General features: G+C 58.4%; 1 protein-coding gene across 3 annotated transcripts; it reads right to left on the bottom strand.

Moving 5' to 3' along the window:
* Nucleotides 1–3,476: 3,476 nt before the first annotated feature.
* RBFOX3 (RNA binding fox-1 homolog 3) lies at nt 3,477–24,886 on the bottom strand. 3 transcript variants are annotated; one of them, XM_012802944.2, is made up of 11 exons: nt 24,640–24,886; nt 18,032–18,169; nt 15,964–16,017; nt 15,032–15,124; nt 13,554–13,614; nt 10,747–10,800; nt 10,429–10,561; nt 9,803–9,842; nt 8,707–8,768; nt 7,025–7,103; nt 3,477–3,781 (listed from the first exon to the last, which is right to left on the bottom strand). In XM_012802944.2, the coding sequence occupies exons 1-11, from the start codon at nt 24,859–24,861 to the stop codon at nt 3,779–3,781; spliced, it is 939 nt and encodes a 312-aa protein (XP_012658398.1). In that variant the 5' UTR covers nt 24,862–24,886; the 3' UTR covers nt 3,477–3,778. The 3 variants fall into 3 exon arrangements, with proteins under 3 accessions (XP_012658398.1, XP_023366880.1, XP_012658397.1); XM_023511112.1 differs by lacking the exon at nt 3,477–3,781 and adding an exon at nt 5,251–5,295 and having other exon boundaries at nt 9,803–9,983; nt 24,640–24,876; XM_012802943.1 differs by lacking the exon at nt 3,477–3,781 and adding an exon at nt 5,251–5,295 and having other exon boundaries at nt 24,640–24,861.
* Between the last annotated feature and the right edge of the window lie 680 nt (nt 24,887–25,566).

The following is a 25,566-nucleotide window of genomic DNA, read 5'->3' as shown; positions in this document are numbered from 1 at the left end:
TTCTATAACATACAGTTCTCAGGAGAAAATGAGAGGATTTGAGGAAGTTTAGTCTAGAAAATTCCATAAAGGGTGGTTCCTAGTAAGGTGAAAGCCGTTTATGCCGATAGTGGTGGGTGGCTTTTCCTCCTGCAGATCAGACCATTTGGTCAGGAGCATAAATTGTGGCAGGGGCTGCTGTCGCCCTCTGGGTAGGGCCAGGATAGCAGGGATACCCTACAGAAAGGCCCCTTTCTCCTGGGTGACAGGAGCGTAAGACGAGGGGCCCTGCATTACAGCTGCAGTTGGGGCCACCTCCCATGTCCTGGATTCAGCAGTTTCCCCTCCCTGTGAGCCCAGAGTCACTTCCGGAGTATTCTCATCAACCTCCAGCTCTGCCATGACCCTTCCTCCATAGGCTGCAGTGATGACACCGAGGCAGTTTGTATGTGTGGCCCCTCTGTCCAGCCAGCCAGCCCCAGCCTGGCCTGCAGCACACGCAGGGGCTTCTCCAGCTTCTTTGTTCCTTCACACCCTCCCCTTTCAGCCTCACCCAAGGCTGGGGGACCTCGAGGCAGCCCCTTGAGCAGGTGTTGGCCCAGGCACATGGCAGCATGCAGGAGGCAGGGTCCTTCTCTGTCCCTTCCTTCTCTTCTTGAATCTTTGCCTCCCTCTGCGCAAGCTGGATGTCTGCACAGGACCCACAGGACCATAGTGGGGCTGGAGGCTTCTGCAGCCACACAGCTTCCTGCTGTCACCTCTGTTGTCTTGGAGGCTTCCTGATGGTGGGGCTGCAGACCCCGTGGCCCTGGGTAACCCTGCTGGCCCTTTCCCTGATTTTCCTTCATCCCCATGCACGAGAAGTCTGCTGTGATTGACATAGAGTCAAAGGCCTGAAGTCCCTCACTCTTGGGGGTGTCTCACCCCCAGGTCACATAGGGCCAATGGTGGGGGTACCTTCCCATCACCGCTGTCTTCTTCCTGTGGTGTGGGGTGGTGCTGAGAGTTAGGATGCTCTGTGACCTCAGCTGGGGTCACATTGAAGGGTCAGCGTCTGCAGACTTGACTTTTCCCTGTAGTAAGGGGAGAGGCCTCCCCTGTCCTGAGAGGGCTCTGAGCGCCGGGTCCCCTTCCAGAGGCCACAGTTGGCCTCTTTCCTCATCTTCCCTGTTCTCCTGGGTACGATGTGCCAAGCAGTAACAGGGGCGGAAAGCCCTGGGGTTAGGGGCATCCTTACTGATTGGGAACCTTCTTCATGTTTCATGCGTGGCCCAGCTAGCTGTCAGCCCAGGAGGAATCCGTTTGCTGAGGTGCAAGGCCGAGATCCTTCTGCTGACCATCATGACCCAGAGTAGTTCTGAGGCCTATCCTGGTTGGGTGACTGCTGTGGCCCCAATCTGTATCCTCAGGGTGGGCAGCAGTAGGGCAGGCTGGGCTGCCTGTGTCAGGCAGCAGTGGATGGACACTGCTTCCCTTATTTTATGAAGTTGGTTTTTTAAGTGCCTATTCCCCCGAATATTTTATGCAGAGGAGGGAAAATTTATAGTGGCAATTATTTTCTCACAGTCTGGCGCACAGGCAATTAGGAGTCGGGGGCTTAGCAGAGCGTGGTGGGTGGCAGATTCTCACCACCCTGCTCCCCGAGAGTGGTCCCCAACCCTGACAATGACGGCCTGTGTGCAGGAAGATTAACACACCAGCACTTAAGCCTGTGCCCCTCTGGCAGTGTAATCGCTCTGAAATAAATTATTTGACGTTGTGGAAATGAACTTGCATCGTGGTGCAGTGGGGTGTGTGGCCCCACTCAGGCTGGAATCTCCTGGGCCCCAGAGGGTTCTGTTGCTTCCCTGCTCTGTTCCTCTTCGCTCTCCTGGCTGCCGCCCTTCAGCTCTGTCCTGGCTCCTGCCTCCCTTCTGGGAACTGACAGCTGGCCAGCTGCAAGAGTGTGGGTGCCCTGAAGTGGCAGTGCCTCATGGCCCTGGCTCAGCTTAACCACCAGCTACAGCCATCCCTGCTATGGTCCCACTCTCTGTGCCCCCACCTTCTCTTGCACAGGGTTGAGTACAGCTGTGGGGTACCTGGCCTGACCCTTCTGCCTCCTGGGGTACATTCTGCTCCAGCAAGGTCATGCTCTGTCTGGCACTGTGTCAGCCCCAGGAGAGAAGCGATCAAGGCCACTCTCTACCTCAGGTTCTTGGGAGTTCCTGCCTGTCTGGGCTGCCCTGGGATGGGGTGCAAGGACCAGCTTGTAGGAGAGGGTTGGAACTTCAAAGCTCTAGGCCTAGAAGGACCTTCTGACCCTCCATTGCCACCTCAGAGTGGTACCCTGTCCTGGCTTGACCCTCTACCTGCTGTGCCTGGGAGCTGCCAAATCATAGAGTTGTCCTGGTTTGAAGAAAGAAATCTTTATTAATAATCTTAGTGATACTGTTAATTTGAATGGTCACACCTTGGAAGCATACAGAATGGTAAGAAAGGAAGCCAGGGGCTTGGCTGCAGTCCTGGGGGGTCTGGTTGGGGGGTCGAGCTGCTGCAAGAAAAGGGCCTGGACAGCAGGGTGGGGGCTCTGTACAGAGGACGCGCCGGAGGCGGGCGTGGGGCTATGTACACCGGGAATAGAAAAGGAGGATTCCGTTTCGGTAACTTCAGTAGCTGATGCTGAATATAAAGTGAGGTGTAGTTTTTAAATTTTTGACATTTCGTGAGACAGTGGAGTCACCCTGGGAGCTGTTTTTTGTAGTTTTTTTGCTGCTTCCCGTCTGTAGCGCTCCCTGCCTGCCCCCTCCCATTCTCCCACTCCTTGCACACCTGGGAGGGTGGGCTGCGGCTGTGGCCACTGGTCTCCCCAGCCCTTGCTCTTCCTGATATGGGTCCCTGCCCAGCCCTGCAGACCTGGCTGTGCTACAGAGCAGCAGGACTCCCGGCCTTGTGATGCCGCTGGTGCAGCCTTTCCCTGGCCTGGTGCCCCCCTTAGGAATGGGCTCAAGGGGAAGAGGCAGGGAGGGTGGGGTCCCCACAGATTGGCTTTTGCTCTTACATAGGGCCCAGGGCCCCATCCAGACAAAAAAACAGTCACCAAGGGCGGGGCCACCTGTCTAAGCACACAGGTGTGAGCTATTCCTGGCCCCGGGCTCCCTCTCATGCGGTGGGGAGACACCCAGAATTCTGCAGCCACATCAGCCCTTGTTGGAGTTGGACCCCAGGGCTGCTTGTCAAACAGCTTCCTCACCAGGCTGAGGGAGGCGGGGCCTAGAAGATGTAACATAGGGTGATGGGGCCCAGTGGAGCCCCGGGATGAAAAGCCACCTGCCACCCGCTCCCCAGTCCACACGTCCCCTCCGCTGCACAGCTGGCAGCAGAGACTTAAGCCCTGCTGGCCACCTCTTCCCTGCTCAGGCCTGGGGCCTGTTCCACCGCTGGGCCCCACAGCCTTGGGAGTGGGGGGCCGAGAAAGGAAGACCAGATAGAAAACAGAGCCCCCCACTGCCATGCAAGGGAGGCCCTGTCGTCCCCTCCAACTCCCCACTGTACTGCCAGCCGGGCAGGGATGAGGGACGCAGGATGCGGTGGGGGCTGTCCTGTCCCTGGGCCGCGCTCCACGGCGCCCCCGCCGGCGTGCTCCCTCGGTGCGGGTGTGCGGCCAGGTTGCGGACTCGGGCTTGGTTGGATGCCTCTTGGTTTGGTTGGTTTTTTGTTGCTTGGATCTTAACATCTTTTTTTGTTTTGTTTTTTGTTTTGTGATTTTTTTTGTTTTTTTGTTTTTGCCCTTCATGGTCCGAGAAGGAAACGGTGGAAGGTTTCACTACAACAGAAACAGAAAGGCAGGACTTGCAGCTTCCTAGGAGCAGCCTCGGGCATGCTGTGAGGGCGCCATGTCCACATGGCACAGGGCCCTGACACCTGCCCCCAGCTCCTGGGACCTGTGTCTGCTGGGGCTGTGTGGAGCCAGGATGGGGCCTGGGCTGCTCAGGGCAGTGGGAAGGAGCTCCTAGAGTGGGCCTGGCTGGAAGGGGCCCCCTGGTGCTGCCCAGGGCATGGCCTGGTGGGAGGACAGCCAGCGTAGGCACGTGGAGTGGCAAAGGCTACCTGAGAGAGAACTGCAGGGCAGGCGAGGTCTGGGTGGTGGGGCCTTAGCCCTGGCTGGTGGGGACCCAGGCCCTCAGCTGGGCCTTTCTGCCCCAGGAGCCCAGCCTGGTGCACTCTGAGCCCAGGACTACTCACTGCTGTCTCAGAGGTATAGATACATGCCCTGCCAGCCCTGGAAAGGGACCTTGCTTGTCTTGGCTCACTTTCCCAGGGGCCAGCAGGTCCCCGGGGCTGGGCATGACCACAAGCCTAGCCTTCATCTCCACAGGAGCACACGGGCCAGGGCAGCACCAAGGCCGAAACAGGTGCAGCCCCAGACCCTGGGCCCCTGCACGTGGTGCCTGAGGCTGGCTATTAGGAGCGGGCACCCGAGTGGGGTAGTGCTTCTCTCCTACTGGCTCTCCCATGGGGGCCCTTCTGAAATGTGCCCTGATAAAGACATCTGGAACCTGGGGACAGAGAAGGAGGCTGCAGCTCCAGGACAGAGACCGGTGGGAGGCTGGCCTGGGCCTGCCCCCCAGTGCTGAGGTGCCTGTGGACAGGCAGGGACAGCTGTCCTGTTCTAAGGAGTCACAGAGACTCTGTGACCATGGTAGTCTGCATACCATGTGACGTGTTCGTCATTACTTCTGTAGGAAATGTCATGAATAAATTTTAATTAAAAATATTAGTTTTGGTTGAATAGGGCAGGGAGGGAGAAGTGGCTATTCCTCTTACTGGCTGGGCGGTGTGTGGACGGGGCAGGGCTGGGGTATAGGACTGGCTGTGGTGGCTTCTAGGGGAGCCGGAGCGTTCATGAAATGTGAGTGTTGCCCATGCAGGGCGCTACTGCTAGGCCTATGGGGAGGGCTGCCCAGTCCAGGAGCCCTTCTTGGCCCCCACTGTGTGTGCATCATACCTGGGGTGGCCCGGGCAGTGACACCAACAAAGGCAAGACAGGAATCAAGTTTCAGACACACGGGAAAGACCAGGGTCAAAGACACACACACCAGCACGGGTAGGGTGGGGACGCCAGCTGGCTGGAGGTAAAAATCTATGGATCTAGAGTCGCGGAGGGCCAGCGGTGTGCGTCGCTGGCCGGGGAGGGGTGCACTGTCCTCCCGTGGCTGAACCTGGTGTTGGGGCTGCCGGGAGTGGTGTGTACTGGGCAGCCAGTGTGAATGCTGTTAGGGGGTGGGTCTCTTGCTAGTAGGGGGTGAAGCGGCTGCACCCTCCTCGGCAGAGGCTAGCCTGCAACATCAAAGGTGAGAGAGCCAATCAGTACCACCTTTTGGTAGGGGGGAAAAAGCAAAAAGAAAAAAAATAAGGAAAAACAAAAAGAAACGGCTAGCTCCCGTTTTCTCCCCCCTTACAATATTCCTTGGGGAGAAGCAGAAGGGGCCCTGGGTTGTCATGGCAACAGCAGGGGAGGGGCCTGTTTCTGATAGTGGGTGGACTCAGGGCCAGGAAGGGGCCATCAGCCAATGGTGCTTCTGGCTCACAAGCTTTTCAGTTGTCTCCTGGCCACTAGCTCAGGCCTGGCCAGAGCTTTGTCCTCACGTGGAGGGAGGTCTGAGCCGAGCCTCAGCAGGACTACATAGCCGGGAAGCCGGCTCGGCTCTGAGACAGGCAAGCTGCTGGGCATAGCTCTGAGGACTTTCTCTCTGGAGGCTGCTGGGGTGCTCACAGAGGTCTCTATGTCCTCCTGGGTCCAGCCTAGGCCTGGCCCTGTGTCCTGCCGGAAAGGACAAGTCTCGGCTACCCCTGGTCAGGGAGGGCTCCAAGGGAGCTCCCTACCGCACTTGCCAGTTTTGCCAGAAAAGGGGAAAAAATGGCAAGTTCAAGAGAAGACAAGTTGAGAAAAAACTAGAAAATCTTCCATGTAAAAAAGGAAACCACAAGAGGGAACCTCCGTGCTAAGGAAAGCCTTCACTAGCAGCTGCACAGAGGGGCTGTGGGCCCCAGCATCAGGGCTCTGTCCAGGAGGAGCTGTGGTCCCCAGGCCTGCTCCCCATGGCTACAGTAGTCACCACAGGCTACCTGGGATGTCCAAGGCTTGTTTAAAATCAAAAAAGACAAAAGTTGGGAGGGAGTGATCCAAGGGAGATGGAAAAAAAGTCCGTACTGTCTCCAAACCTCCCTCCTTATTCCCCCCATATGTTTTCATCTTTGATGCTGGTGCCAAGCTAGCTGAAAACTGGCACTGGCCCCCGGGGCTGGGGCGGTGGGAAAGGAGGTAGGTGTTCAGAGTGAGCTGGGGACTGGCTCTAGCTCTGCCGTTCCTTCATCTCTACAGTGAAACAGAGTGAGCTGGACTGCATGTGTTGCCAGCTGGACGTACATACACACACACACAGACACACTGGCCTGCTGGGGGAGTGCAGTGCCCCTGTCTTGCCTTGGCACCCCACAGCCTGTGGGATGAGGCTGGGGTAGAGGAAGCCCTGAGGAGTTTGGGGGGGCCTGGTGAGAAACAGGGTATCCATGCTCCCCCCTGCTGTGAGGAGTATGTGGTTGGGGGTCAGAGAGTGGAGGTACATGGTGGTGTGGTAGGGGCACATTCAGGAAGAGAAGAGGACACACTTGCACAAACAGCCCTTTGGCCTTTGGGTCAGCAGAGGTGGCCCTGGGTTGGTTTCTTGGGTTCTCTTGGTGGTGGGAATGGAAGGGCCTTAACAGGACTTTGGTTATGGGGCTCAGAGACACTGGGCAGGCACACTAGGATGTGTCCCAGAGGACCAGACAGACAGTCTTGTCTCACTCAACTGAGGGTGCAAAGGGCAAGCCTCCTCCCCTCTCCCCAACTCAAATGCAGGCCTAGACCTTCCAAAGTCACCAGGACTGAGGCATTAGTCAGAGGTCTCAGTCGCTGTCCTAAAGGCTCTGCCCACCCACCCCACTGTAGCACCGTGCCCAACTCCCAGCTCATCAGGACCATAAATACTGTGACCAAAGGCCAGGTGAGTCCCTGGCTCCTTACCATGGTTCCAATGCTGTAGGTCGCCGTGGGGCCGATGGTGTGGTGGTAGGGGTCGGCAGCTGCATAGACTCTACCATAACTGGGGGAAGAGTGTGGGAGGGTGGTGTGGGGGAGGGGCCATTGAGGGGTGGCACCAGGCCTCCCACCTCCACCCAGATACTAATGGGCATCCTCTGGCAGGGTCCCACCTCAAGGCCACCCCCATCCCACCTAGCCCATCATTCCTGCCTGTTTGGAAGGAAGTTTCTGGGACACCCTTTTAATACCTCCAGTGGGTGCCAACCCAGATGATGGTGGTTAGGCAACAAGTTCTGTTCAGACTACACAGAAGGGAAAAGGGGTCTACAGGGGGCTTCTCTGGAGGGAAGACTAAACTTCATCCCAGAAAGAACAGGCAAAGTGCTGGGGGTGGGGCCTTCCGGAGGACAGGGGAAACCCAGGAGTGACCAGGGGTCTGGCCCCCAGGGGCGGGCACTGACCTCTGATGACCTTCCTCTGACCTTATTTATTATGGAATTTTATTTATTTATTGAGACAGTGTCTCCCTCTGTCACACATGCTGTAGTGCAGTGGCCTGACCTCAGCTCATTGTTGCCTTAAACTCCTGGGCTCAAGCAATCCTCCCACCTCAGCCTCCCAAAGTGCTGAGATTAGAGGAGTGAGCCACCTTGCCTGGCCTCAATTTATTTGTGCAGGGAAATCTCAGCTCCTTAGAGCAGGGGTCCCCAACTTTTTGTTACCAGTGACTAGTTTCATGGAAGACAATTTTCCACAGGTTAGGGTATGGGGTGTGGTGGCAGGTGAGGGGGTCTGACAGGAGGTGGAACCTAGGTGGTGACACAAGGTATGGGGACGACTGTAAACACAGATGAAGCTTCACTGGCTTGCCCACCGTTCACTTCCTGCTGTTTGGCCAGTTCCTAACAGGCCATGGTTCCATGGAAGACAATTTTTCCACAGACAAGGTTGGGGGGACAGGTGTGGGGATGGTTCTGATAGGAGGTAGAACTCAGGTGGTGATGTGTGGCCTGGTTCCTAACAGGTCATGGATTTATAGTGGTTGGGGACCAGAGCATTAGAGGCTAGGGTACACTTTTGGGGGACTCTGAAGACAAAAGCAGCATCTGAGACTTGCACAAATAGGAACTCTGCTACCCACAGGCCAAATGCCCATCCCCTGGGGCACACTCAAGCACCTGCTCAAGTCCCCCTCAACAAAGAAAGCCACTGCCTACCTTCTGGGTAAGCTCACTGCAGCCCACAGCGCCAACCAGGGCCCATCTCCCCATAGAAGGAGGGAAGGGGCACACTCTGCCTTTCCTTCTCTGGGCTAGGAGGATTAGCTGTGTGTCTGGGGCAGAAGCTAAGGCTCTTGATTAGCACCTGGGACCATCAGAGCTTTGGGTGTCAAACCTCAGGGCTGGGACTCAGAGATGCTGTCTGCTCCCTGAGAATTGGCTGTTCCCAGAGCCTCCCAGCCCTGCAAATAAAGTGACTTAAATCAGGGGTTCACGAGCTCGACAGTCTCCACACCACACTCAAAGACTTGCCCTCCTGTCCTGACCCTGCACCTACCCAGTGCAGGCACCCCTAGGCCCTGAATGGTGGGCAAAGCTTTCTGTTTGGGCCCACCCCTAGAGGGACCTCCCTTCCATCTCTCCCCATCCCACCACCAGCCTCACCTGTCGCTGTAGGCTGCTGCTGCTGCTGCTGGCTGAGCGTATCTGTAGGCTGCATAGCCTCCCTGCAGGGTAAGTGGGAGGAGAGATGGCACATGCATTTAGTGGAGTCACTAGGGAAAGGCTGGCTGGGGAGAGACTGCTACAGACCCTGCCACAGATTCTGCGGGGCTGGGCCCTTGGAGGGACTGCAGATAATCCCAGTCTCCTGACTTTCACCTTGGCCTAGAGAGGGTTAGGTGATGCCTGGTCTAATGGAGGTCTGAGAACTGCAGGTGGGTATGGGGCAGGGTTCAAAGTGAAGCAGGACCATCTGTTCATTCATTCATTCGTCCACACATCCATCTGTGCATTCAAAACACGTTAGTGGGTACCAATTATACATCTGGCTGCGTGCTAGGCTTTGGCACAAAGTAGGTGTCCCGAGACCTGCCCAAGGCCAGTAACCCCTGACTTGGATGCTGATGGGCTTGGGAACTACAGGGTGACTCTGAGTGCTATCCTGGACATTTGGAAGGTCAAGGGCAAAGGGCCCAGGGAAGGCAATAACTTGGGTGATGTCTTGGCTGTAGATGAGAGGGTAGCTGAATTATGGGCAATTGCACCGGACTGGAGAGTGTCTGGGAAAATGGGGTGGGGTTGTCACCAAAGGTTGTGAGTCAAGAGTAGCCCGGTGAAGGGAGAAAGAAGCAACAGGACCCCACCAGGGGGTCAGCCCCAGAGCACAAGCATGCTGGAGCCCTGCCAGCTGCTCTCTCTTGAGGCCTCTGCATGGTGCTCTCAGGGGCTCACTCGCCAACCCAGTGTGGTCAGGGATGTGGGGAAGTCACCCTTTGCCCCCATCAGACAATGGCCTGACAATGTCAGCTTTCAGGGCTTCTGGGAGGTCCCCTAGCTCCTGTGATGAGCACAGCCCACCCAGATGGTCTGTGCTGGGATCCCAAGGGACACAGTGCTCTGGGCAGACAGGACCTTGCCCTCCTGGACTCTAGGAAAGGAGCAGGGGGGGTTGGGCTGAGTGGTGGTGAGAGGTGAGGACACAGATAGTTCACTGAGATAAACATCTGGCCCGCCCTCCCCTGCCCGGGGCTGCACTTACATAAATCTCAGCACCATAAAATCCATCCTGATACACGACCCTGGAAGCAAACGGACAAGAAAGTGGTGGGAACGCTGGAGAGGTGGGGTAGGCCGGCTCCGGTGTCTGCTGAGGAGGGAGGGGGCACGGTGCCAGCCCTGCCCATGGGACTGGCATTTTAACAAGCGTTTGCTCCAGTGCCCTGTTTTGGTATAACAATAGAGTAACATCCTTGCTGGTCAGCTCCTTTCTCCCACAAACCCAGGGGCCCAGGGGCTCAGTCTTGCACCTCCTCCCCCAGGTAACTGTCTCCCCCCTCTGCGGTGGAGGACACTGGACCCCAGGGGAAGGGACCACAGGGTTTAGGGAAGCCCCTCGCTGAGCTCAAGGGCAGATGACATCCCCATCCGAGCATCCAGGCCACATGGGGGGGCTGGAAATGTCCAGTGAACCTTGGCAACACTCTGCTGTGGTGGGGGTTTGGAGTAATGATAATTGGAGGTGGCGACAGCGCTGACTCCTGGGGTCCCCACCCCCACCCCGACGTGAAAAGCTGCCTACCCCTTGGGTTGCTCAGGGCCTCCCTCCCGCTCTTCCCCTGGCCTTTCTCCGAACCTCCCTTCCCACCAGCCCCAGCAAGTACTCACGCTCCGTAAGTCGGGATGGGGGGCGGGGGCGGCGCAGCCCGAAACGTATTATACACGGCCCGGCCCCGGCCCCGCAGGTGCGCGCCCCGGTAGGCAACGGCTGTGCCGGTGGTAGGGTAGGGAAACCCGGTCACTGCAGGAAAGGGGGCCGCGACGGCCATGAGAGGGAAGGCGTGGGGAGGGCGGGAGGCGGAGGGAGAGCAGGCTCGGCCTGGCAGCCCCAACCCGGCCCGCCCCCACGGATCCCGCCCACCTGTCCCTCCCCGGCCCCGCCCACCGCCCCGCCTCCCTCCCGTCCGGTCCCAGTCCCCTCTTTACCTGCATAGAATTCGGGCCCATAGACTGCGCCAACAACGGGGTTTAGCTTCCAGCCTAGAACAGAAGCAGAGACCCGGTCACCTGCTTCCTCCGTCCTTTCCCCACCTTGCCCTACTGCTGGGAACCCCAGAGACAATGGCCCAGTTGTGCAGGCTGGGCTCTCTCTGTGCCCTGAACACCAGGAGCCAGTTCACTCTCAGCCCACCCCTCTGCATCTCCTCTTGGACTCTTAACAAACTGTGGACCTCCAGCCTGCCCCTGGGGTACCTTGCCCCAGGGCATAGCCTAGGGTGTGCAGTTCGCAGAAGAGAATTAGGAAGGTTGTGGAACAGGTTATGTGACCCCTGGGGCCACAGCTGAGATGGGACTCTTAGGTCCACAGCCTCAGCACCGCCCATCTTCACAGTCTGTCCCAGCCTCCTGGGGGCGCTCTCTTCCCAGGGCCAGTCCTGCTCAGCTTTCCTCCTGTGCCCATCTTTCCCCAAAGCAGGGTGTGGGGCGGGGCGGGGCGCAGGCAAGAGCCTTAGGACTGGGGGTAATGCTAACGACAGTGGTTAGTACTTCCTGAGCACTTTGCATGTGCCCCACGTGCGGCTCCAAACCCATGGTGCCCATCGCCACCTGAGGTGGGCGTCACACCCTCCCCAGCTTGCAGATGAAGGAATGGAGGCCTGGAGAGGTACAATAACCTCCTGTTGTCCAGTGCTGAGTGGCAGAGTCAGATCCGAACCTGCAGCCCTGAGTCCTGGCCACTCCCTGGGCCTGAGCTGAAATTTGTACTCCAGCCCTTTCCTTCCTATAAGGGGCAGGTGTTTCTCTCCCACTGGGAGCCAGGAGCAGGCGCCAAGAGCTGCTTCCCCCAAGGCTTACAGCGCATTCAGACAGGGTGAGGTCCTTCGGCCCTCTCCAGCTTACCCAGGTCCTGTCTTTGCAGCAGGCTCTGCAGACCCAGCGCCTTGTCCCTCTGCACTGTGTGAGGACGGACAGAAGGGACCTGAGCTCACTGGCCAGCTGACGGGTACATGTGGAGAGGATGGCAGTGCGCACAGAGCCCACCTTCCCCGCCTTTCACCTTTGCGGCTCTTCTAGGCCCATTCTGGACCAGTGAGGCTTGGAGATGGAACTTCTATTTCAGACGGCCCTATGCACCTTGGCCTGTCCATTCTGGCTTCCTGGGTGTCCCACCTGTCTCTGCTGGCCCCAAATGACAGAGGCAGCCTGAGATCCCCTAGTTGGCCCCTGTGTTTCTGTTGCAGAGTTAACCCCTGCTTAAACCCGGTGAACTTGTTTTCTACAGTGGACCTCACTCTCCCACTGATGGATTTTGGAGAGTTCAGGAGTACTAAAAGCCAGGTCACGCTGCACTTACAGACTGTCAGAAACCCTGTGACGGCTTCAGGGTCAACCTGCAGAGAACCCAGGGTCATCCCACTGTGACCCTTGCTGTTCTTGCTACGCAGACATGTTTAAGTGAAAGGGTTCTTACTGCAAAGGTGGGCAGAGTCTGTCTCCCCAGCTTCCTGACATGTAGCCAGCACCGGTTACATGAGCCACGGGAGACAGCATGGCCTGGCTGAATTCCCCTCCCCGGGGGCATTCAGGTGTGGTTCTTGGATGAAGAGTGGACAGCCAGTTCCGGAGGTTTTGTAGCCCAGGTGGTCACCCATACCCTGTATAAAAATCTACCGCTTTTACTTCCTGTGCTAAGTGCCAGATCACAGAATAGTCTCCCCCAGGATGCACTGGGGACAACGGCAAGCCCAGAGCACCCCCACATTTTAAAAAAATTTGGGATTTGGAAGTCTTCAGAAAAGCAGGGTGGGGGCACGTTAAACAAGTTGTGCTAGGCCAGAGTCCCTACCCGGCCCTAGGACCTGATGCAGCCGGGGATCTGGGAGGGTGGCAGCTGAATCGTGCAGTCCTGCCTTGGGCTTTCATGCTAGTCACCTGACTGCATTTGTGGCTGACCACTCAGGGACATGAAAAGCTGGGGGTGACTCAGGCTAGAGTCTAGGCTGGCAAGGAGACTCGGCCTGTCTGAGCAGCTTTTAACAGCTTGGGGTGAGGAAGCTGCTCCCTGACAACTCTTGGGAACTATATAAGGCCCCTAGCATGTGGCTAGCTTTGTGCAAAGCCTGCTTGCCGGCTAGATTAAGACAATGCTGTGGCCACCAGTGGCTCCTCCACCTCTCTCCACAGCCAGCATGTGGCATGAGCAGGTCCATCTTCCAGAATGACGGGCCACTTCCTCTGCTGTGTGTGGTCAGCGCACAGGCTCAGGATTGCCAGGTTTACCTGGGTCTGGACCAGCAGCCTCAGAGCCCTGCCAATGTTTCCAAAGCCCAAGGAACACAGATCTTCTAATCCTGGGCACATTCACTAAATACTCAGCACACTTGGGGAAGCTGTGTGACAGCCCCTGGGGATCAATGTCACCACTGCTGTTTTGCAAAAAGACTGGAACTTAGAGAGACCTAGAGCTAGTTGAAGGCCCCCCGGCACCTTCCTTTCCCTCCCTGAGCCTAGGTATGCCATGAGTCAGCCCATCAGGTCTAACACAGAATCCTTCAAACCCGAGTCCCTGCAAGAAAATAAGTGATGACCCAGGAAGTCACTGCTCTCCTGCCGTGGCCTATGGGTGAGGGACTCGCTTGGGAAAACCAGACACCCCACTCTGTGTTTGGGGTGGGTGCCCCTAGCCTGCCTCCTGCCTCGTCTACCTACTCTCTAGGGGCAGAGAAGTAGCAAGGGGACTTGGCATCGGGAAGGGTGGCCTCCAGCAGCCCCCAGGGGTGCTGGCCCCTTACCATTGGTGTAGGGGTTCCCCGTCTTCTTATTGGTCATGACTCGGGCTGTGGCATTGTTGACCTATCAGGAGAGGAAAAGAGAGAGAGGGTGAGAGACCTTAGTCTTCTAGAAGGCCAAACAGCCACCCCCTGGCCCCTGGGGTACCCAGGCTGCCCCCAAGCTGGTTCCACTCAAGCCTCCTCTGTGCCCCGTACTGCCCGCCAGCCAGCGGGCCCCACAGCTCCTGGCACAGGCTAATGCCCGTTGGGTTTAGGACCCCACCCAGGTGTCCAACTTATGATTCCCACATGGCTGTTCCCACCAGCCCAGCCCCAGCTCTCTGGCGACCCAAGAATGCTAGAGAAACTTGTTGGTGGACTCCCCACAAAGTACTCTGGGACCTGCTGACCGGCCAGTCCCCAAGGCAGTATCTTCTACCCTCTGCCCACCATGTGCCTGCTGAAGACCCTCTAGGCATGGGCACCAAAATGGCCACACCAGCACCCCTTCCCCTGAGGCCAGAGTCCTCCATGCTCTGTAGAGCCCAGGGCTCTCAGACCCTCCAGTGTGCCAGATGGGGCAGGGTTGATGGGGAGACCCTGGGCAAGCACGTGAGCCTGTGAGGCTACGCAGGGGCCAGCCTGACATGGAAGGGCGAGCTTGTGTGTTTGGGAAGTTGAGAACACAGAGCTGAGGAGAATCTGGGCTGCACTGCCCCCACCCCAACTCCATGTCCAGGGTGTAAGCCCAGAGGGCCTCAGGCTACTCCCTGGCCAGGCAATGCTTTCAGAGGTCCTACGGCTTCCAGAGACCCTCCTCCCAGTCCCTCTGTTTCTGACTGCCTTGGCCACCAGTCTCCTCCTATTTTAGCCACGCCTCAGCTGCCCTCTTGGTGGGTCCCCAAAGTGGTAGCAGGGGAATGTAGACCACTCTGGGCCTCTGGCATCAAGGAAGGGGGAGCAGAGCAGAGGCTGGCTGTTTGGGAAGGATTCCCTGCCTTCCTTCTGCTGCTCTTCTGGGATGAACGCTTCTATTCACTGGCCACTGTTAGCCGCTGCTGAGGGTGCTCTTGCCCAGACAAGGGGTGGGAATGGGGGAGGGTAAGGCAGCAGCAGAGGTGGGGGGGGGTGTTAGTGGCTCCTCAGCGGAGCTAGCACCCTTCCAACTGGGGGACAGATTGGGCAAGCCATAGTCCTTGCAGCTGCCAAACCCCAAACATACCATACTGGGGCTCCTTAGGTATCTAGTTAGGGACAGTCTCTTTCAGAAAGTGGAAGGAGGGGGCAGAAGTGGGGCAGGACCCATGGGAGAGCCTGAATCTTATACCAGCAGGGGTCACAGCGCACTGGGCTTGGCCTGAAGCCAGTGGCATGGGGGCTCCTTCCACTTGCCCTGGAGGACCCCAGCTGGGCTATGCACAGGCCTGGCAGTGGAGGGCTGGGTGGGCCGGTGGCAGTGTCCTTGGGGCACCCCTGCCACAGCACACTTATCTGAGCACCTCAATTTTCCGTCCCTCCACGATCGTCCCATTCAGCTTCTCCCGGGCTCGGTCAGCATCTGAGCTAGTTTCAAAAGTTACAAACCCAAAACCCTGTGAGCAGAGGAGAAGGACAGACACGAAGAGAGAGACACAGGATGAGAGAGGGAGACGAGGAGGTATGGGTGGGTGGGGGAGACGGGGTGGGCAGGGAGAGAGAGAGAAGGGGCTGAGTCAGGTGAGTTGGAGCAGAGATGCAGGTGGCCCAGAGGTGTGTCCTGGTGCCACCGGCAGGATGCACGGGGGTGGGGGGATGTACGGGCTCCAGGTGGGGATCAGCTGTTGGCCCGGCCTGAGCCCAGCCCGAGCTGACCACCTGATACCTCCAAGGGCACAGGCCAAAGCTATGAAAGATGTTGACCTATCCTGGGGCCCGGCCTGCCACCTTAACTCCACCTTGGGGTCAGGTGGGGGCTGAGGCTGGGCTTCAGGACTTTGGGGGGCAGCCCACCCACCTTCACCCCAGGAGCTCAGGGTGGTGGGTCTTGCCTTCCTGGAGGGGGCACGAGGCTCATCTTTGCTGGGCACCTCCCTGGCCTGCCCTCCCTGAAGCCCCTCTCCCAGCCTCCGGGCCAACTCCTTGGGCAGGCTGGTGGCCCCTGGGGCGAACAGTTGAATGGGGTGGGGACTCAGGTCCAGGGGCCAGGGCTCTGGGGTGCAGGCAAGAGGTCCTGGCAGCTCAGAGAGAAAAAGCAGCAGTGGCAGCAACAACACAGACAGCTGGGGCAGGGCGGGGGCGGGCGGGGGCGGAAGAGCGGGGAATACAAGCACCCGTGTTGCTCAGGGGTCCTCGGGCGCGAAGCTCTCCAGGAAGGAAACGCACATTTCACACGTTAGCCTGGCGGGACCTACAGCCGGCGCTGTAATGGTGGCAGCCTCCGTGCGGCACCCACCTTGGAGCCCCGCTCGTTAAAAATGATCTCCACGTCTAAAATTTTTCCGAATTGCTGCAGAGACAGAGACAGAGAGGGGGGTAGGGGAGACAGAGAAAGCTGGGTTAAGACTGCTGGCCTGGCTGCCAGCTCCACTCCAGAGATGCTGCGACTGTCCTCTGCCCCAGGGACGCCCTCCCTGTTCCTGCTGAGGGAGAGAAGCCCCTGGGTAGCTTGGGGGCAGGAACTGTCCTCCCCACCTCCTCTGGGGTTCCTGTGTCTCCCTGCGGGGGGAGCTTTCCTGTGGACACACTGGCCCCATCTGGGGCTAAGGACAAGGAGGATGCAGCATCATCAGTGTCCCTTTCCCTTCTTAGCTGGGGCTTGGCCTTAGTGGAGAGGGGACATCCAAGGTATTACAGCCATCCCCAATTTACACTAAATGGTAAAGGTCTACACTGAGGTGCTTCTCCACAGGAGCGGGGAGGGGAGAGGGTGGACTTAAGTCCTAGGAGGGACAAAGCACCATGGAGACAGAACAGCTTGGGGCAAAGGGGAGCTGAGGCCTGGAGATCAAGACCTCTGCTGGGGCTTGGGGCCCTCAGGCCTCCCTGGGATGGGGTGTGGGATGCTGGGCAGTGGTGACCTGAACCCAGGCCCGTGTCTATGCCCTTCCTGCCCCAGCCCTGGCCCTGAGTCCTTGTGGCAGCCCTGTCTCTCTCACTGGCACCTGAGGCCATCCAGAGGCCTGTGAACCAGGTCCCCTGAACCTATGCTCTGAGGTCCCTGGGGGCACATCCTGAAGCCTGGGTCTGCGATTAGGGGGTTTCCCCTTCACTTCCCAGCATCCCTGGAGGTGGCGGGAAAGGGGGCAAATAAGGCCCTCTTCTGCCAGCGTTGCGCATGTCCTGTGGGGACCCAGTGAGCACAAGCACAGTGAGATTGTAGGTCAGCCAGACACCATAATGTCTGCCGGGCCCCAGCTGTGTCAGGGGGCCCCAGACTCAAGAGGGGATAGAGTCCTCGTCCGATGATTCCGAACTGTGCCAGCCCCTCAGTTGAATGTAAGCTCGAAGCCCAATGAGGCCTGGCCCCTTAGATGGGGAGGGGACTTCTGGGGACCACATCAGGGGTGGGTGTTGGGACTTGTCCACCCTGTGCTGCTTCTGGAGTTAGGGGAGTGCTGGGATCAAGGGTCAGAGGCTGCCAAGCAGTGGGCATGGAAGTGAGGTAGTCATAGCAGTGGCAAGAGGAGAGTTTGGGGTGAGGGAGATAGTGAGGGAGAAACATGCCAGGCCACACAGTCCTCTGTGGCTGTGCCACATAGCACTGCCTGCTCTCCTACCCAAGCAGCAGCCCAGGCCCATGTGGCATAAGCACTGCTAGGTGTTTAAGTTTAAGGACAGAATGCAGCAACCCCAGGACTCAAGGGCAGCCCTGCGTACTCTCACAACCATGCTGCCCCTGGCTGACACAAAATACTGTGAAATCTAAGAAGAGACCTTGAGAGCCCTGCAGGGACTTGCCTTGAGCCTGCCTCCCAGCAATTGCACCTTTTGGGGCTATCCCACCTGGGAGCTTGAGTGCCCAGACTTCAGGTATATGGGGGTGGGTCTAGGTCTGGGTCTGGGGCCATTGCTCTGGGAGGCTGCGCTGACTCTCCAGAGCCCTACCTCCTACTGGTGGTAGGAGTCCGAGGTGGGACCTGGAGAGTCACAACCAGCCTGGTTTTGGGGCCCAGGGGAGTCTGTGAAGTCCCTGAGCACAGCTGTACCAGGATGAGGGGCAGGTTCTGGCCAGGGAGCAGGGGGGTGGAGTTCCAGGGTCAGCCACGGCAGACCCCTCAGCCCTCCCTCCTCCTCTGCCCGTGGTCAGGTCAGACTGGAAAGGGCCCAGCAGCCTTGACGTAGTGGGGTCTTTGGGGGTGAGTGCTGGGAGTTGTCGCCCTGGTGTGAGGGGAGTGCTGGGTCAGGCAGGGGTTAGAGGCTGCCCAGCCCCGGGGCAGGTGTGGACAGACAGGCAGCTGCTGTGGGGCACAGCTGAGGGTGGGCTGCGTGTGGAGAGCAGGACGAGGGGCCCACACACTCACCCCGAACATTTGCCGTAGGTCGGGGTCCCTGAACCGGAAGGGGATGTTGGAGACGTGCAGCCGCTTGGGCTGCTGCTTCTCTGTGGGGTCGGAGGAGTGCAGTGGCTGGCTGTCCGTCTGTGCCGCCTCGTCTGCCTGCTGTGGGGAGAGGACCTGGCTGAGAGGCTGCCAAGAGGGCCTCAGGCTCTGCCGGTCCCCTCGGCCAGAGGGAGGGGCATCTGAAGACCAGATTCTCCTCGACCCCCAGGCTGGGATCCTCCAACAGCCCAAAACACTCAACCCAAGCTACCACCTTCAAGCCTTTGCCCAGACTGTGCCCAAACCTGGGACTGTGAAGCTACCTCCCTCTTGCTGTCACTGTGCGAGGCCTTCTGGCCCAGTCTGCTCTGATCCTTTAGTTCAGGCCTGTCCACAGCCTGGTGGTCTCTCAGCCCCATCCACTGTCAACATTCTAGAGGTTCTGGGGGGCACATGGGCCATTCTGACTCTCAAGGCCTGATGGCACAGTGGAGATGGATTTCAGATATGGGCACACATCTCTCCAGGGAGCTGGCCCTCTGCTGTGCCCCTACCAGCTCCTGCTGCTGCCTCAGATCTGAGGGCCACCTAGGAACCTCTTCCAAGGCATAGGCAGCAAGTTCAGTCCTTCATTTAGACCCAAATGCGGGTGGGCAGGTGGACTCAGACAGACTCAGTTCTCAGGATGCAAAGCTGCCCACATGGGACCTCCCAGCCCCAGCTCCCTGTGGGAAGTGGTCCAGGACAGAGCCTCAAGGCAGAGTGGCATGGTGGGTGCAAGACTTTTTCTACATGGACTTCTCCCATAGATGGGCTACTAGCACACAGCCCTGCTGATCTTGAACCTGACTCAGTCTTGGCTGTATGTACAGAAGCAAAGGCAGACTGGACACCCCACCTCTGGGCCCCCACAGGCTAGTCGTGGGAGCACCCAAAGCACAGATGCCACCTGCAGCTTGCTCTCCTGCTCAGCCTGTTGCAAGGAGGCATAGGAGTGTGAGTGTCCAGAGATGCTGTCAGTGGTGGCAGGCAAGCTGGTGCATGGATGCCCCAGGTCCCATCCAGGTGTCCTTGGAGGGCGTGCTCACTGTACCACTTCCTGCAGTGGGGTCTTGGGCCTGGCTGCCCATGAGGACGATGGACAGTGTATGGACCGGTCATCAGGTTCCTTTGCTTTCCTGCTCCATTCATTCCCTACTGCCCCTCAGGGTCATGGTGGGATCACCTCCCAAATATAACATTTGTACTTGAGTGCTCATCTCTGAGTCTGCTTCTGGGATGAGATGTGCGTATGGTCTGAGGGGTCTTGGCTCCAGCCAACCTGGATCAACAGTGCAGAAGAATGGGTGTCTGCTTGGACACACTGGTGTGCTGTGGTCTCCCGTGTGGCTCACAGAAAACAGCAGCTGGTGGGGGTAAGAGGCCCCAGTGAACTGCCGCCACGGAGCCCCACGAGGTGCCTGGCTGCCTGAGCTAGGGGGATAAGTGTGAGTATCCGTCACTGCTGATCAAAGCAGTGCTAATAGGCAAAAGCCTCTCAGAGTTGGGATGGAGTGGGGTGGCCCAAGGTCCCATGACTGAGGCGTCACCCCACAGTGGAGAACACAGAGCCCCAAGGGGCGGAGCTCACCCAAGGCCAGTTGGCTGCTACGTGGCCAGATTATGCCTGGACTCCTATCTGAGCGGCTCTTGGCTCTCCCTGCCCCCTCAATAGCCATCTTGGTCATTCTTTCTGGAAGCACAAGCCACTTCCCTGCACTTCTGTGTTGGCTAGGGGGCCTCTGACCAGGCTCCAGGGCAGCAAGTACCCTCAGGTGACCAGAGGGGAAGTCACCCTTTCCTGGACTGCTGAGGAGGTGGAGGATACAACTAGCTCCCTGTCCCAGCCTCTTCCCTGGTGGTGGCACCAGAACTCAGGCAGTCAGGGGGGAGTGGCCCGTCCTGCTCCAGCGTCCCTTAGGTGCAGCTCTACTTTCCTGCCGAGAAGGCATGGGAAGTGTGGCCCGGGGCCCACCTGTGGGCACACCTCCAGGCTCCTACATGTGCTTGGCCCAACTCTGATGAGTGCATGTTTCTGACCCCTCTATGTCCCCCAAGGCCCTCGACAGGTCCACTGCTCCTGGGGGTTCCCCAAGTGCTGCCCCAAGGAGCCCATTGGCAGGAGTTGGGGCTCTGGCAAGGCCAGGAGGTAGACAAGAGGTCTCTAGAGACTCTTGGTCTGGCCCCTATCAGGTCCTACTAGTGACAGGTCATATGGGCACCTGATGCTACAGGGCCACATGGGGGCTCCTCGCCTGAGTGTAGGGGTCTGGAGACACCAGTTTCCAAGTTCTGCGGTGTCCTCGTTGGTCTCCATCTTTCTTGCAGAAAGCAAACCAGTGTTAGGCATCCAGAGGAATTGACCTCAGCCCTGAATCAAGGTAAAACTGCCCAGGCAGCTGCCCCTGAATAGGCTGGAGCCCTCCTCTGGCCCCCACAGTGGGGCAATCTGTGCAGTGGTCAGGGAGGGTACGGTGGTCCCATCAATTCCCCTTCCAGAGCATTGCACACTCCCACACCCTTAGCTGCTCCTGGGTTCTGATGACTAAATTACCCCAAGATTCAGGATCTAGCCTGGATGGGGCCATGCAATGCTAGCCTCATACCAGCAGAGGGCAGTGGTCAGCACAGCCAAGCAGTGGGACAGTGGGACCAGCCAGTCCCACTCAGTGGGCCCAGGCAGCCTTCTCCGGCTGGGGCAGAAGGGCAAAGGCAGAGGTGGGCTCAGGCCCCCTTATAGCATCCCAAAGGCCCTAAAGCGTGCATCTGAGGGTGAGGCAGGAGAAATGGGGCAATGGGCATGTGGGGTTAGCCATGGGGGTTCAGGGCCACAGGAAGGAGGGAGTCCCTTAGTCCCCACTCTGGTCCCCAGCTCAGCTGGCGACAGAGGCAGACCCAAGGGTCCAATGACCGTGAAATTATAAGTGGTGGTGAGAAACCCCGTAGTGTAAGTAACTGCACACTGGTGGACCCTGAGGGTGGCAGAGGCCTTGCTGTGATTTGTCACAGGGCAGCCACCACCACCTTCCTGGCTTCCTCAGGGCCTCCCCCCCCCCCTTTTAAAAAGAAGTCTTTGCTTCCACTTCTCAAGTGCAGGGAAAGAGCAGACACCAGTGCCTCTCCTGAGCCTTCCTGCTGGTCTTAGTGGCTCTGCTTCCGAGTCTTGGCCCAGCCATTATGGAACACCGTCCCCACCAACCCATCCATTCAAGCCAGGAGGCAGCTATACATGCACCATCTCCACCGGCCTGGGGAACACTGGCCTGGCCACCTGTCTCTCTCTTCCCGGTGAAGCCTCTGCAGTGGCCCTTTGTACACTGTTCTAGCATTTTCTAACTACACACCAGGCTCTTGGCAGGTAAACTGTAATTGAGCACAGGGATGGTGTGACCTCTTGGTGCTGGACCCATGTGACTCAGAGAGTAAATGGTCCTGGCAGTGCTGCCTCCTGCAAACACAGACCCTGCAGGTGCTGGAAGAGTGAAGTGGCTCCTTCCTGTTCTGTCCCCAGCCCCAATCTCACTCTGTACCCTGTGCTGCCTTTTCTCAGAAGAAAGATGACGCCGTGGTGACAAGAGGTGCAAGGAAAGGCACCTACATGTCAGTGTGCCCGCCCTCATGGCTTCTTGCCAGCACGTTTCTTCTCTATCTGGGGGTGACAGAGATGCCCCGGCCCCACCGAGGGCTAGTCCCCCATATCTCTGGATGGGAAAAAGAGGCCTCCTGCACATATGTGGGAGGCTGTTCCAGGCACTGACCGAGGCTGGAAGGTCATTGGGGTTGGCAGGACCTACCCCTGCGGGTGTTGAGACCACAGAGGTGAGCAGGAGCCCTGCCTTCTGCGGGAGCCTGAGGTCCAGGCTTTTGGGGGTCAGCCCATCATGATAGACCAGGGGTCACTCAGTGCCTCTTTCTCTTCTCAGGGTCAGCTCTGCATCTGTCACTCAGGGAGGCTTTGGGCATCCTGCCTGAGCAGTGGAGGTGTGAGGAAGGGCCCAGAAGTGGCCAGAAACCCTCCTGAGGGAGGAGGAGGAGGAGAGGCCTGCTGGTTCCAGAAATTCCAGGAAAGCTTGTCCTGAGCTGGAGCCCAGTGCATTTGTCTTTGGGGTGGGGGTGAGGACAGACTTCCATCCAGACTGCCAGCCCCAGATCCAAGGGACAGACAGGTCGCCTGTGTCAACTGGGGGCCGGAACAGGCAGCTGCCTTCCAGAGGCTGGCTTTGTGGCAGCAATCTGCAGGATGGTTGACATGGGAGCCAGCCTACCACTCAGAGGCCCCCTCCAGTCAGTCTGGCCATATCTCCTGTCAGGGCAGCCCATGCACTCAGGGACAGGGCAAGACGACCCCACAGAGGACTGCACACAGACCTGGTGCTGACATGGACCCCAGACACTCTAGTGGAGGCATCTTGGGGGGGGAGGTTTGGGGACTCCATGTAGACCTACAAGAAGATGCCCTCACCCAGGAGGCCTGGACCAGAGCTCTGAGCCTATCCTACTTACCACCCTATGCCTCGTGATCCCAAGACCAGTCTGCTGGGGTGAAAGGCCAAGAGGAGGCTGGAATGAGCTGAAAGAGCCCTCCCCATGTCCACACAGGGTGAGGTGACGCCCATGCGGCAGCCTTGGGAGGAGGCTCAGAACACTTTCTGAGCTCCCTCCCAAGCTGGAGGCTGTGCTTGAATAAAACACTCCAGGGAGTGTCAGGGAGCTCAGGCTCTTTGTGGGAGCCCAGGTCTTTGTGGGAGCTCTGGTGCTCCTGAAGTCTTCCTGCTACAGCCCACCCAGTAACTCCCACCTGCATCCCTGCATGAGGCCCAGACTCACGGAATAACTATCTCTTTTCCTGTCCCTACAACCTCAACCCTGACCCCCTGCAGGATCTGAAAGACCTAGGCAGAAGAGAGGAAGGTCAAGGCTGCCTGCCCATCCCTGGCTCTGGTGTTCTCTGCCCAGCAGTCTCCTCGGGAGGCCCTTGGGCTTGGCACCGGCCCGCTTAGTCGAGGCATTCCCGTCTGGATGTGGTGCTGGCCTGTGCAGCGGGTGCTGCTCACTCCGGGCCTCCCCCTGGCCGGGGACTCTCTCAGGCTTCCAGACAGGGTACCCCTTCTGTCTTTGATTGGTGGGAGCCAGGGACAGGGCTGGGTGACTTCCTCTCTATTCAGGGCACATTCACTGTTGGGTACAGAGGTGCCACATGAAGGAAGATGCTGTGTGTCCTGGTGGGTGGTGGCTGGTGGCCCCAGGGTGTCTAGGAGGCCTCATTTCTTTATTCAGTTATTAGCTATTGGTCCCCACTTTGTCATCTGTGACTCTGACCAGACAAGCCTTGTCTGCTTCGGTCCATCAGAAAGAGCGTGTGGTCACTCTGCTCGGACTTGTTTACTGGGAACCTGCTCTAGCTCCTGGGATCAGCCGTCTCTTCTGAGCACACACAGCTCATGGGTGTGATAAATCAGACTCAGAGTGGCCCAGGAAGTATGGCTGGACCCCTGTTTCTATCACCTTATGGGCCTGGCCTTGTGTGGCCTGCCACCACAGGAAACCTGGGGGTCTGCAGGGGACATTCTGTATGAGGGTGCTGGGGGATGAAGTGCTGATGGCCTAGGGCTGACAGGGTTGGATAGTGCTCCCAGCCTGGAGGAAGGGCACCAACTGGGCCCCAGATGGTGGGCAGCGGGGTGGGCACTCTTCTCAGATAGCTTAGGTGATGCTGGAGGGAGCCCCTGCCCATGCATGGGGTGGGGGCGGAGAATATTTGGGTCCATGGAGCATCCTCCAAGCCAGGGCTGGGGGAAGGCTAAGGGAGCACAGTTCAGAGGGCCCCTCGGGGAGGTGCCAGGGCGGCCCCACACCCAGGCAATATGGAGTGTGCTGGCCTCCCACCTGATGCCCCAGAGCAGGGGTGTGGGAAGGGACACAGGGCATAGTGGAGAGGGCCAGGGGAAGGACGGGAGCTCTGGGGATGGAACGGGGGGGCCATCCCAGGCTGGTCACTCCTTGCCAACTCCCTGCGCTCTCAGGAAACCGGAGAAGTGCCGAGCTCAGCAATTGTGCCTGGGAGCTGCATTACAACCACATAATTGAAGCGATCTGATTGGACAGCAGCCAGGCAGGTAGATTACAAGTGATTAGGGGCGACAGGAGGCCCTGCAACTGAGCTGGCGGCAGGCAGGGCCTCCAACACATGCTCTGCCTCTGGCCTGCGAGGACACGCTTTCCCAGATGAGGTGAGCATTTGCCTGAAGCTGTAGGGGCAGCCGCTGCCCCATCCCGGGTGCCCAGTGGTTCCTCTAAGACTACTGTCCATCACTTGGGTCCCTGGGCTGGAGGAGGAAGGCTCCAGGGTGGGGCTGGAAGCATCTTTGCTGTGTCACCCCTTTTTTCCTGAGTGCCCTCAGGTCGCCCTGGACTAGGAGTCCCCTAGGAGGCCTCTCCACATAGAGGCCCCTCCCAGGTTCCCACCCCTTTGGCTTCCCACCTGCCCTCCTGGGCTGCCAGTAGATGGGCACCCCTCCCTGAAATTCCTAGGCCCTGAGGGGGGCCCTTACCGGCACTGTCTGGGTCCCAGTGATGGGCTGCGTGCTGGCCTCAGTGCCTGGCTGCTCGGGGTGGGTCTGGGCTGGTGTGTACAGGGTCATGCCGTGCTCCGGGGGCACCGGGGTCTGGCCCGGGTAGTCCTGCGTGGGGTGCGGTGGGGGCGGGGCATACTCGGTGGGGATGCCGTTCTGTGGCGGAGGGGCGTACTGGGCAGGGGGGTAGGGCTGGGCCATCGCTTCAGGCGGAGCCGTGGCGTCCTGGTCGCTCTGTGGAAGGAGAGAGAGGGAGGCCTGGTTAGCATCTTTTGGCCAGGCAGGTTTCCCAGAAGTCTCTGTGGTATGGGTACCGTGCGCTTAGCACCCTCTGGGCCCTTCCACACAGGCGCCGGGGCACAGACCACAGCTCAGTGGGGGAGCCAGGTCTGGATAAGATGCCATCTACTCAGGTCTGTCAGACTGGGGCACAGAACTTAAGGCTTTTTTCTTTATTGAATGGTAACTATGTACACTAATGCACTTCTGGGGTACAGTGTGGGGTTTTCACACACAATCCAAAACACTTCCATCAAACTGGTTAACATAGCTTTCATGTCATTTTCTTAGTTATTATTTTAAAACATTCACATTCTACTCTTAGAAAGATTCACTTGTACCCTTGTAAGATAAACCTCAGAAGTGATCCCTCCAATCCCAAGGCTTTTTTTCTTAACCTACTTAATTTTTAGAAGTTAATCGTCTTCTTTTGAGGTAATAAGAGACTCACATGTAGTTGCAGTAGTAACAGAGATCCCCGGGCCTCCCACCTGGGAGCCCCACATGACATCTCTGGGACGCTGGCACTGGTCCAGTCAGGACAGGGGATGTTCCCCAGCATGAGGGCGGTAACAGCTCTGCTGCTGCCAGTTCTGGGGTCCTGCACTGTCTTTGGTGGCCCCTGTC

The sequence above is a fragment of the Otolemur garnettii genome, unplaced genomic scaffold (genome assembly GCF_000181295.1).
Source record: "Otolemur garnettii isolate 467f Iridium unplaced genomic scaffold, OtoGar3 scaffold00018, whole genome shotgun sequence".
Taxonomy (NCBI): Eukaryota; Metazoa; Chordata; class Mammalia; order Primates; family Galagidae; genus Otolemur; species Otolemur garnettii.
Note: the sequence above shows the minus strand (reverse complement) of the source record. Positions and strands in the feature narration are given on the sequence as shown.

What these genes read in the sequence shown, in the direction of transcription:
- RBFOX3 (XM_023511112.1), bottom strand. Translation starts at nt 24,861, where the DNA reads ATGGCCCAGCCCTACCCCCCTGCCCAGTACGCCCCTCCGCCACAGAAC. An exon ending in TGGGCCCGAATTCTATGCAG is followed by an intron (nt 10,562 to 10,746) that starts GTAAAGAGGGGA and finishes CCTTTCCTGCAG; the next exon opens with TGACCGGGTTTCCCTACCCT. An exon ending in CCCATCCCGACTTACGGAGC is followed by an intron (nt 9,984 to 10,428) that starts GTGAGTACTTGC and finishes ATACCAAAACAG; the next exon opens with GGCACTGGAGCAAACGCTTG.